Consider the following 12,972-nt stretch of genomic DNA (forward strand, 5'->3'; position numbering starts at 1 on the left):
GGTCGCGTGTGGTCAGTTAACCCCCTCAACTCTAGTGGGACCAAGTGCAAATTTTAGTTTAGTCTTCTACCACTCTGTAGTGGGTCCGCAATTCATCTTCTTCGCTTGTTACCAATTCACAATTACATGTTTTGATAATGGAAAACGTTTTTACATTTTTCATTATTTATTCTAGATAATGGATGGTAAGCCTTTCCTGTTCTTCACTAGAAAGGTTTATGGTTAATATTTATGATTAAATCGTTTCATTTAGATGTTTGGTTAAAAATGTATTTCGTTGGCAAATTGTAAACTATAGTCGCGTAAACTGAAATCTCATCAGTTGCTTAAACAGGACCGTTTGCTTTTTGATGTTTAATGTCTTCTGTTTGTATTCATTCTCTTGTAATTCTCTTGAAGGTAGTGGGGAACGTCGATCAAAGAAAGTCAAAATGTAAAAAATGAGTAAAGAAAAACGCAGTTCAGAAAATGAAGACGGACTGGAAGAAGGGAAGTGAACAGTTCAATGTTAAAAAAAAGAACAAAAATGTATGAGGTTGTGCAACATAAATTACAGTAGATTCGAGGAAGCAACAACAACAAAAAGAGGCAGCTCTACAATTCTGGGTAAAGATGTTGAACAAAAGCCTGTTTAGTACTGTCTTATTATGAAAGCTTCGTTCCTTGGGCTTACTAGTAATGACTTGTGAAGAACGGCCGTACATTTGGCAGATAGAAGTAGCACTGAACAGCATTTCAAAGATAAAATTGCTAGGAAAAGTGGGTTTTATTGTTTTTCTTAAATATTACAAACTGAACTGTCAGAAAGAAAGCTGGTCTTTCGGGTCAGCGAAGAAACAGCAGAGAATTCCTATAATCGTCTGGAAGATGTTGTATTATGCTTACTTTGAAATTACGGTATGTTTTCTCAAGTGTAATAGCTTTTGCTTACTGTTATTTTGATTAATGTTACAAGGGGAACGATTACGGTAACCACTTTTCAACTCTCTACGTGTAATGTTCCTAAAATTATTTTTCACAATAATTTTTGATTATATTTTCGAAGTGTAAAATGCAAATGGCGTATAACGCTATGAAGCACACCTTACATGCTTTTAAAGCACACTTTTCACTATTTTCTGCTTTAAAAAAATAAAAAACGATATTGGATGCCGTTTTGGCCACTTTTCTTTATAGCCGTCGTCACGAAACCCAGCGGCTCTCTGACGTATTTGTCAGCCCCTAAGGGGCCTGCAAAAGCTCTATCTTTACTGAAAATACTACTTTATTGGTCAAACGTTCGAGCGGGGCGTAGAAAAGACTTCCTAGAAATTACACAATTTTTGTTCAAATTCTCACAGCCAAACGAAGACTGGAAAATAGACAAGTGGGGTACATCAAATTGACTAGCATGAGGTCTAGTTTTGCCAAAAAATGTTTAACTACTTGAAAATCATCAGAGTAATTTATACACAATTAGTGATCTGAGGTAAAATTACACAATCCATTTTTGTCCGAATTTTCGTAGCCAAACAAAGAAAAAAGAAAAACAGGCAATTGGGGTAGGACATAGACCAGTGTGAGACCTAGTTTTGCCACAAAATATTTAATTGCTTGAACTTAATCAGAGTATTTAACAAAGATTTAATTAGTGATTTTAGAGGAAAATGAAATATTTCACCATCACCTGCTACCAGCTTCTAAATGAAGTCTCGAAAAATATTAAATCACAGTATAAATTGAAACCTCTCTGCTTTCTCTTGATCTATGGACTCTATGGAATAGCGATCACTATTTAAAGACATCATATTTCACGTGTGGTATCAACTTTCGATACCACACTTGTTAGGGGTTGCAATTATCGGCCGCGGTCCATATTATATAGTATCGTTGGACCCATGAGTCTCCACCAGCGCTGCTAGCGCCGCTCCGCGGCTTGTATAAGTTTCTAGCGAGTAGCCTTCAGCTGATGGGAAGCAACCTCTAACAAGGCGCTTAGTAACGTATGACCTAAGTCAGAGCTCAATAGCTATCTGTTTATAATTATATGTATGCAGCCAAGAAGAATCCTGTACAATCACTTAAGTACAATACATATTAATTTTTACCAACGACATCTAATTATTTTAGTCGTTTCAGATCCAGACTACGCAGCCGGCACCTTATCGACGTAACTGACAAACCTGCTGTGATTTATATGTTTGTATTTAGCATTGGCCACCAGTCAACATTGGCGACGACTCGTTCGTCGTCATCATAACATCATGCTTAATGAATAAAGGGTGAAAATTTAAAAAATTGAAAGAATGGTCAAATGTTTTGTGAGCTGCTTTGTCTAAAAATAAGAAGTAATATAGATTAGACTAACATTTGACACCTTTCAATGATGCTCAAAACCGTATACTGCAAATGTGGTGCCACCTGAGAATTTTGAGTTCAATGTTTAATCAAAGAATCTTACAGAGTAGTAGGTGATCTTTATCTGGTGGAATTTTGTGGTCTCCTTACGTCAGTGCTATATGAGCATCTCAGCTGTTGTACATGAGTTCGAGCATCATTCGAAGGTATGTCAAATGTTTTTCTAATCTTTTTTATTTCGTACTTTTGGACAACTAATAACAATGTATTTTACAGTCGTTATTTCCAAAACTTGTTTTTCAAACCTTCACTGTACTGAAACGACTTTCACACCAGTTGTCAGTTGGCAATGTGATTTTAAGGGTTAAGATGGGGAACACCCGAAGGAAAGCGCGTGTGCCACAATTATATTGGCTATATTTGAAAATAACAGAAAACAACAATAAAGAGAAAATGGACCCGAGAATTATTGAGTAAATGGAGCACCTTGTACGTTAGTTTATGACTAAAACCACATCCACGGACCCGAAAGATTTCGTAAACAATTTTCGAATGAGTCCTCCATCCCACGACAAGTTATTAATGTTGATACAATACAAATTATAGAAGAAAAAACGTTAATGAGAGGAGCTATCGCAGTTGTCGAGGGATTAGGTGTAACTGATATTTCTCGCAACAGACAGATCATTCAAATGCGTGAAGTTTGGTGCTGTAGTATCACCAAACACAATTAGAAAAATTGTTACTGAAACCCGTGAAGTAATTATAACTTGCCTGCAGAAATGTTTTCAGGTAATTAAAGTAAAATGTTCCTTTGTGCTTTATGATAATGTGGGGAGGCTGACGTGTATTTCACAGACCTAGTACTAGTCACTGCATATACATGTACGGCGCACTTTTGAAGTACAAGCCTTTTTCTATACTGTTGTATAATTCAACAAGCTGATAGGCCTATTATGTCTCCAGATTAGTAAAGGAAGCCGTCCCGTAGTGAATCCTCCATTGACTCCCCGGCATAGTCCTTTTAAAGTCGTTTCCTGTTAAAAGACTACTTGAAAAATTTAACCTGAGGAACGATATGCACAAAGATGAACTGAAAACATAAACAATGCACACTAACACCGTGCGGCTGGTTCGTGATGCTATATCAACATCTGAACGGCGAATATTGTCAAATCGTCAATTCCCGATCCCACATGCCCAGTACTATGGACAATACTGAGAATAGTTTGGGACCATTAGTTCTGTTAATCAGTATTTCTAGTACTGTCAATAGCATGTGTTCAGACGGTTAATGTATTGACTGTTTGACAATATTATTGAACGTGTGAGAGCCGCCCCCCTCCACTCCCCCAATGTCCCATTCTGCTTCACCTTGGCCCTGCAAAGTTGCCGTGTTAGATAGCCGGTAGTCAATCATTAAAAGCAGCTACTTCTGTGTGCCCGATTTCCTGAACTCGTTCTGCTTTGCAGTTCTGCTTTACAGATAGTTATGATTGATACTGAAGAGTAACGCAAAGCGTACAGCCTAGTTGCCAGCCCACATCTTCCTGTTGTTTGCAAGGAAGGAAAAGACATCAGACAATTAACGAAATATGTAATCCCTAATAAAGTTTGTCAACGCACTTTGCGGTATATTAACCTTGCCTGAACACAAAAATGGACCGAGAACAAAGTCGTATTTCAGAAAGAACAGTGCAACGGTCTAAGGATAGATTACATTCTGACGTCTTAATTCACTGGCGAAATTAAAATGGTTCAGATGGCCCTGAGCACTATGGGACTTAACATCTGAGGTCATCAGTCCCCTAGAACTTAGAACTTCTTAAACCTAACGAACCTAAGGACATCACACACATCCATGGCCGAGGCAGGATTCGAACATGCGACTGCAGCGGTCGCGCGGTTCCAGACTGAAGCGCCTAGAACCGCTCGACCACACTGGCCGGCTGGTGAAATTAAAACAACCCTCCTACGTGGTTCTGTTCCTCTTCCTTTCGTGTAGAAATTTGCGCTTTCAGTTTCTTACGAAGTTTTAAAGTCGCAAGTGTCTACATATTTGCTCCGTATTTTTCTGGTTTACTTAGAGTATACTGTTTGAAGGTACATTAACAATCCTTGCTAGCTCGGCATCTTTTAGTGAATTACTCGTGAACTGAGCTACTACACAGCGGCAGTGGAGCAACCCAACGACCTCTTTGGCAGCAGCTATTCACGTCACCATTAACGCAAAACTAGTCAATTCGTGTATTAGTACGCGTACTTAAATCCACGACAATATACCGCATTAGTCCGAAAAGTTTCGAGACTGGATTAATGAGACAGAGAAATGTTAAGATAGTGCTTTTGCTTCAAATGTGCTACATAATCCTCCCCGCCCCCTACTCGAGTACAACGTATAACACGTTCATACTACAACGTAAAACTGTCAGGAAAGTTCTGCTTTGGCGTGTTGTTTAACTCGCGCGTCACACTGGCTCGAATGCTGGTTATGTCGTCAAAGCATTCACGCTTCATGAGAATTTATGCACTTTGTCGTTTTGTGATATGTTGGTATCGGTAACATCTTGTTTCATCAGCAATGATGATTCTTTCCAGAAAAAAAAAACTGTCCGCGATTTTCATTTCAATCAAGTCGCGGTAGGCGCTCACTCGTTTTTGTTCGGGACTCAAGATTTGCGGGACAAAACTTTGCATAAACTCTACTCTTCTTCAAAACATTCTGGAGAACGCCTTGAGCGCTGGATTTAGAGACGTTGGTCCATTACGATTTGTGACACAAAAACGTTAACACACTACGGTCGCATGTCCACTTGACACTGCTGGTACACAATTGACTGGTAAAATGCACCTCTTTTGCTTACAGTTGTTAGTTCAGGGTGCCACCGTAATTACAGCGCTGACAATGCTTATGCGCCAGGAACAAAATCATTCTCGCAGCTTTTTGGAGATATGGTGTACAAGTGTAAGATGGCAGCAAATCCCACAAAAGAAACTAATGTCAGACGATAAAATAAGAAAGGTTTCTATTTTGTTCATATCGACACAAACATTAAGCATGTATTTATTACTATTTGGAACGAAATTATTTAAACAACCAGGAATTTTTTGTTCAAAGCAGCTCTTGCAATGATATGCTAAATGAGTGAATTTCACAAACATGTTGACATGTGTGCATAAGCAGAAGAAACTAACGATCAAAGTCCGAAAACAATTTATTGGACTGTTCAATTAACCAAAACAAATTCTCCAAGTATAACACCAACACAAAACAGTGAGCCGTCTTCGAATCACAACTACATACAAGAATAATATAGATAATAACTGAAATAATTTCCTACTAGTCTCCGCCAGACTTCTCCGATATACCAAGCCTAATCCAGAGATCAGCGAGAAGATCCAAGTCGGACTGCCGGGGCGGCAGCTATCCACGTCTGCTGGGGGCCGATGAACTGCCGATGTGCGGTTTTTTTTTTCTTTATTGTGAATTTAACACCTTATACAAAGGCGGGCTGGCAGCAGCACAATACGCCGCTCTTCAGCCTTGAGTGTTACAACAAGTAGTACATAAAGGTGGCACAGAGTAGACAGTAAAAACGGTGGGCAAAAAAATGTAGACACTAAAAATCGAAAAAACATGGAGCCGTTCACGCTGGACGAGAAACATCACTAACACTGGGCGACACGATGCACAGAACATGGATGATGGCGACGGCACGTGAACGGTGGGGGCGTGACGGCGAACAACACTACACACAAACGAAGGCACACACACGAAACACTGACGGCGATGATCTCCGGCGCGCGAATGTTCACTGAGCGTGTACGAGTCCGGGGACCTGCCAAGAGAGGAGGTGGAATAGGAGGAATGGGAAGGGGAGTGGGAGAGGGGGGAGCAGAGATGCCATGGGCAAAGGAGAGAGGGGGAGGGAGGAAGGGGGAGGGGAAGCCCGGTGGAGAGGGGAGGAGGGAGGGGGGAAAGGAAAGAGGAGGGAAGGGAGGGGAGGGAGGGAGGGTGCCTAAAGGAGAGGACACAGGAGGTGGGGGGGGAGGATCAAAGTTGATAAGAGGGGTAGATGGAGGGGACGAGGACATCATCAGGGAGGGGGAGCTGGCGGAAGCCACCTTGGGAGAGGGTAAGGAGGGTGGAGAGATGGAGACCGGGTGGGACGTGGGAATACAGGCGCGGCAGCGGGGGGGGTGGGAGAGGATCGGGGAGACGAGCGGGTGAGGAGGATCAAGTTTACGGGAGATGTACAGGATCCGTAGCCTTTCAAGGAAAAGGAGGAGGTGGGGGAAGGGGATGAGATCATACAGGATCCGCGTGGGGGAGGGGAGACGGATGCGATAAGCAAGGCGGAGAGCATGGCGTTCAAGGATTTGGAGGGATTTATAGAAGGTAGGGGGGGCGGAGATCCAGGCTGGATGGGCGTAACAAAGGATAGGGCGGATGAGGGATTTATAGGTGTGGAGGATTGTGGAGGGGTCCAGACCCCACGTGCGGCCGGAAAGGAGCTTGAGGAGACGGAGTTGGGAACGTGCCTTGGCTTGGATCGTCTGGAGATGGGGAGTCCAGGAGAGGCGACGGTCGAGGGTGACGCCAAGGTACTTAAGGGTGGGAGTGAGGGCGATAGGACGGCCATAGACGGTGAGATAGAAATCAAGGAGGCGGAAGGAAGGGGTGGTTTTGCCTACAATGATCGCCTGGGTTTTGGAGGGATTGACCTTGAGCAACCACTGGTGGCACCAAGCGGTGAACCGGTCAAGATGGGATTGGAGAAGGCGTTGGGAGCGTTGCAGGGTGGGGGCAAGGGCGAGGAAGGCGGTGTCATCGGCAAACTGGAGGAGGTGGACGGGGGGCGACGGCGGCGGCATGTCCGCCGTGTACAAAAGGTACAGAAGGGGGGAGAGGACGGAGCCTTGGGGCACACCGGCGGAGGGGAAAAAGATGTAGGAATCGGTGTTATGGATGGTGACATAGGAAGGACGGCGGGAGAGAAAGGAACCGATCAGACGGACGTAGTTAACGGGAAGGGCGAAGGTTTGGAGCTTGAAGAGGAGACCGGAATGCCAGACGCGGTCATAAGCGCGTTCGAGGAAGGGAGAGGAAGATGGCGGAGCGACGGGAATTAAGCTGTTCGGAAAGGAGATGAGTGAGGTGAAGGAGAAGATCGTCGGAAGAGAAGGATGGCCGAAAGCCACACTGGGTGACGGGAAGGAGGCGGTGCTGGCGGAGATGCTGGTGGATGCGGCGGGTGAGGATAGATTCCAGGACCTTGCTGAAGACCGAGGTAAGGCTGATGGGACGGTAGGAGGAGACGGCGGACGGCGGTTTGCCAGGTTTAAGGAACATGAGGATACGGGAGGTTTTCCACAGGTCGGGGTAGTAACCGGTGGACAGGACTACATTGTAGAGCCTGGCCAGGGTGGAGAGGAAAGAGACAGGAGCTTCACGAAGGTGACGGTAGGTGGCACGATCGTGACCAGGAGCGGTGTTGCGTTTGGTGCGGAGTGTATCAATGAGATCCTGTGTAGTGATAGGGGTATTGAGTTCCGTGTGTGTAATGTTGTCCAAGTACTGGAAACCAGGAGCGAGGGGAGGGACAGAGGTGTCAGTTCGATCGCGGATATCCAGGAAGAGGGAGTAATCGAACTGGGGATCGTCGGGGATGGAGAAAACATCGGAGAGGTAGGAGGCAAAGTGATTGGCCTTACTAAGGGTGTCAGGGAAGGGGTGATCATCGTGGAGAAGAGGATAGTAGGGGGAGGGTTTAGTTCCGGTAAGGCGACGGAAGGCCGACCAGAACTTGGACGAGTTGATTGGTAGGGTTGCATTTAAACGGGTGCATGTCTGTCGCCAGTCCCGGCGTTTCTTAGCCGCGAGCAAATTACGAACGTGTCGCTGGAGTTGCCGGTGGCGTCGTAGTGTGTCCGGGTCACGCGTGCGGAGGAAGGCACGGTAGAGACGACGGGATTCACGGAGGAGGAGGACGGCCTGTGGGGGTAAGGTAGGACGGTGGGGGTGGATGGCGACAGTAGGGACGTGGGCCTCCACGGCCTCAGACAAGGCCTGCTGGAGAAAGGAGGCAGCATGGGTGACATCGTCAGGGTGGTGGTAGGTGAGAGGGTGGCTATCGACCTGGGTGGAAAGGGTATCCCGGTAGGCATTCCAGTCGGCTCGGGAATAGTCGTGGACAAACTTAGGGGGAGGGTCAGTACGAGGGTCGGGGCGAGGGCGACGACCGTCTGAAATGGTGAGGAGGACAGGGAGATGGTCGCTACCAATAGGCTCCAGGCCGATGTGCGGCCGAGCGCCGGCCTTTATAGCGCTTCAGCAGATGAGTACCTCGGAACTATTTTCCATGACGTGGTTTGACGTGTGAAAATAGTTCCGGGACCTGCAGCGACCTCTTCCTTATGTTTATGTGGGCTGGCAGTGGCCCCTGGTGGCCGCTGGTGTCTTTGCTGTGTTGTTGTTGTTGTTGTTGTGGCCGTTCATCAATATTGCCTGTCGGTTGTGTAGCGCTTCGGTGTGCCTGCGAAGCGGGAAACCCGCCGCTGCAGGCTGTCAGTTTGGTTTCTGATACTCTAGCCGCCGTGATGTCTGGTGGAGAAGGCAACAGCACATGTCATTTTACATTTGACAAAAGTCATAGATAACGATATGCACATATACAGATGGCGGTAATAAAAGGGCAGTGCGTTGGTGGAGGCGTCATTTGTACTCAGGTGATTCATGGGAAAAGATTTCCAACCTGACTATGGTCGCACGACGAGAATTAACAGACTTCTAACGCAGAATGGTAGTTGGACATGGAACATTTCAATTTGGAAATCGTTAGGAAATTTAATATTCCGAGATCCACAGTATCAAGAGTGTGCCGTGAATAGCAAACTTCAGGCATCACCTCTCTCCGTGGACAACGCAAAGGCCGAAGGGCTTCACTTGACGACCGAGAGAAGTGGCGTTTGTGTACATTTGTCAATGCTAACAGACAAGCAACACTGCGTGAAATAACCGCATAAATCTATGTGGGATCTACGACGTACGTATCCGTTGAGACAGAGTGGTGAAATGTTTCCTTAATGGCCTAGCCCATCAGACGACCGACAGGAGTGTCTCTGTTGACAGCACGACATCGCCTGCAGCGCCTCTTCTGGGCTCGCAATCATATTGGTTGCACCCAAGACAACTGGAAACCCGTGGCCTGGTAAGTTGAGTCCTGATTTCAATTGGGTTCGAGTCTGGCGCAGACACCACAAAGCCATGTACTCAAGTTGTCAAGAAGGCATTGTGCAAGCTGGTGATGGGTTGTGTTTACATGAAAAAATTTTTTGCAGTAAATTCGTTGTGGATGACAAACCGCGACTGTGATTTAAATTGGCGATCTATTTGGTAATAAATATACAAGCAGTGGCTTTCTTTAGAGTTTTTGATACGATTTGCTCAGCCATAATTATGTTCACGAGCCACTGCAGGTTCATCATCAGATGGAGGTACAACAAGAAGGTTATGCTGTGGACCAGGTGAAGCTAGATGCTGTGTCGATGTTGCTAGCGGAAATAACGTAAATTTAGTAATCGGTGACGAAACGTTCATGGAACCGAAAGTGCGTTATGTTTTAGTTACTTACAGTGCACTGCCTTATGGTATCAATATCAAAAATGTTACTATAATGTTCACTGTCAAGTTACGTACACAAATGTGCACAGTGTTAGCTGCACTTCGTTTCACTCTGATTCACAGAATGGATGTTTTTACAAAGATTACGGATATGATGGATATTAAACTTTACAACACCATGGTCTTTGGCATGAGGTTTTATGTATTACGGCATAAATATTACTAGTACAGGTACTGTATTTAAGTAAATTTTGCTAGCTGCAGCAATGTTTTTATGTTGGCAATATAAATATAATATGGATTAAAAATTATACGAAAGGTAAAAGAATAGAGTGGAATATTCACTATGTAATTAAAATTTTTTTATAAGTTACAGAATTCCTTAATTTTTACATGACAAGGACAACAAAATTTATGCAGGAAGATGAGAATGTGTTATTGTTGTCATTTTGATGCCAGGATATCTTGGAAATTCTGGAAGATAAAGTTCTGTGTTGATTCAATTTCTTAATTAAGGATTTTTCAAGTAATTTTAGCTTGTGAATGTAAATCTCTAATTGTTGAAGAAGGCCCATCTGTATTCGTTTCTCAGCAATGTGTACCACAGAAAGATTGACACTGGCATCACCAACATAATTTTCATGATGAGCAATATGTGATGCAAAGCTGGACTTATTTAAGTTTTTGAGTCGAAGGATGGCCACATGTTCTTTGTAGTGGGCTGTAAAATTTCTTCCTGTTTGACCTATGTAAGAGCAAGACCAGGAGCATGTGAGTTTTTATATGTCAGAATTTTTATGAAAATTTCAGTGTACTTATTATAGTGACCAATTTGTTTTGTAATTTATTGTCAGTGTGGGAGGATAATCTTATGTTGTGTGTCTGCAAATACTTGCAAGTTTATATGACACTTTGCCAGGGAAAGGAAGACAGACAACTTTTGGCATTTCTTTCTTAGCTTGTAATGGTGGTGGTGGTTGCTTAAGTTTACTATGGATTTTTTCAGCTAGAGTGTTTATCAAATAGGTATTATAACCATTATTTTGGGCTACAGATTTAAGTATGTTTATTTCTTTACATGCATCTTCTTCTCTGACAGGAGTGCGGAGCATACAGTTTACAGACGACCTGAAGAAAGAAGTTTTTCTTGGTTTGGGTGACATGAGGTATTGTTAATGGCAACATTATTGGTCGTGGGTTTTCTGTATATTTGGAAGGTACGCTCATTACTGTGAGTGGAGATAGTCAATCAAGGAAATTAATTCCTTCAGTGGTCTGATATTCAACTGTGTGTTTGATATTTGGGGGATTTTTTTCATTTCATCTTCTAGGTCATTCAGATATTTTTTGGACTATTGAAAAGTATTGTTATGTCATCCACATGTCTTTTATAATACATAATTTTGTCGGTAAATTGTGTGTTAAGAAGAATTCTTATTCCATGTTATGAATAAATATATCAGTAAGCAAGCCTGCAAGACTGCTAGCCATTGCTAGACCACTGTTTTGCATGTAAAATTTGCCATTGAATGAAACATATTTATGTGAGAGGATTAAATCAAGCAGCACATGAGTTCATAAATTTCCGTATTGATTAGCTTTTTGTGTTTAATTAGATTCTTTTGTATTATTGTGAGAATGTCTTTCCAGGGGATATTGGTGTAGAGATTTACTATGTGAAAACAGGCGGATATTGCTGTGTGTGCACTATTAGGTCCTTAATGTTATCGATTAACTCAAAACTGTTGGTAATTAAAAAGCTGTTTTCAAACGTGTAATTTTTCTTCAATATATCATGAAGTTTTCTGGCAATTTTGTATCCTCGGTTGTTTATTGCATTACGATTGGATATATGGGACAACCACTTTTGTGAATATTAGGCTGGGATTTTAACTTAGGGCCTGTGGATTCATTACAACACAATACTGACCTTCATTATTGGTCAGTAGAAAATTGCAGTGCAGACTACTTAAAAACTGCATGAATTTTGTCATCTCAGTTTTTAGGAAATATAGTAATAGAATAATGCTTTCCAGTCATATAGTCATGAAGAGAAGAGCAGGGTTAATGCCTGTTGGGATCACTGTGCTCTCCTTTGGCACCAAAAGAAATATATTGCAGTTGCAGCCTTCGCACTCACCCCGTCAGTGGAACAACTGAAGACGACGTCCATGTCTGGCATGACGAGCACGTCGACGACGGCAGCCGTGTGGCCGAAGAGCGAAGCTGTGGGCTGGTTGGTGACCACGGGGTTCCAGAGTCGCACCACGCAGTCGCTGCTGCCCGTGGCCAAAAGCTTTAGGCGGCGCTCCATGTGGAAACAGCGCACGCCCTGGGAATTAGGAGCACAAAAAACTGAACATTGGCATAAAAATACTGGCATATATAAACTAAAATTTCTGGCAATTTTCTATCCTCGGTTGTTTATTGCATTTAGAATTGGATATATGGGACAGACACTTTTGTGAATCTTAGGCTGGGATCTTGCTTCCACATAGGTGAAACAGGGAAAAATTTTGCAACCCGCTACAAAGAACATATGGGCACTCTTCAAATCAAAAACTTAAATAAGTCCAGCTTTGCATCACGTATTGCTCAATACAAACACTGTTGGTGATATCAGTGACAATCTCTCGGTGCTGCACATTGCTGAGAAACGAATACTGTTGAATCTCCTTCAGGAATTAGTGATTTACATCGGCAAATTACAGTCGCCTCCGAAAATCCTTAACTAACAAACTGAATCAACATAGAATTTACCGCACTCTTAGGAGCCGTATTATAAAGGAGAGAATTGTGAAGAATCAGTTCCATGCTCCTCAAAGAGAGGGAGAGTAAATAACTGACAAATAATTTATTCAAACGTCGGAAGGAGGGGGGGGGGGGGGAGTTGTGTTAAAGCAACATTGACAAACAACAGTTACGACGGTTATTTCAACAATTTTGCGCACTGTAAGACAGAATCGAACAAAATAATTTATTTTGCAAAATACCTTTACAGGCCTTTAATA

General features: G+C 43.3%; 1 protein-coding gene across 1 annotated transcript in view; it reads right to left on the reverse strand.

Annotated features, from left to right (window-relative positions):
- Positions 1-12,972, reverse strand: part of LOC124616466 — a 119,969-nt gene that overhangs the window by 13,742 nt on the left and 93,255 nt on the right. The window contains exon 6 of the mRNA XM_047144775.1: positions 12,102-12,293. Coding sequence (XP_047000731.1) covers positions 12,102-12,293 — 192 coding nt within the window. The remainder of the gene's footprint in view (positions 1-12,101; positions 12,294-12,972) is intronic.

Source organism: Schistocerca americana, chromosome 5 (genome assembly GCF_021461395.2).
Source record: "Schistocerca americana isolate TAMUIC-IGC-003095 chromosome 5, iqSchAmer2.1, whole genome shotgun sequence".
In the NCBI taxonomy this organism is placed as follows: domain Eukaryota; kingdom Metazoa; phylum Arthropoda; class Insecta; order Orthoptera; family Acrididae; genus Schistocerca; species Schistocerca americana.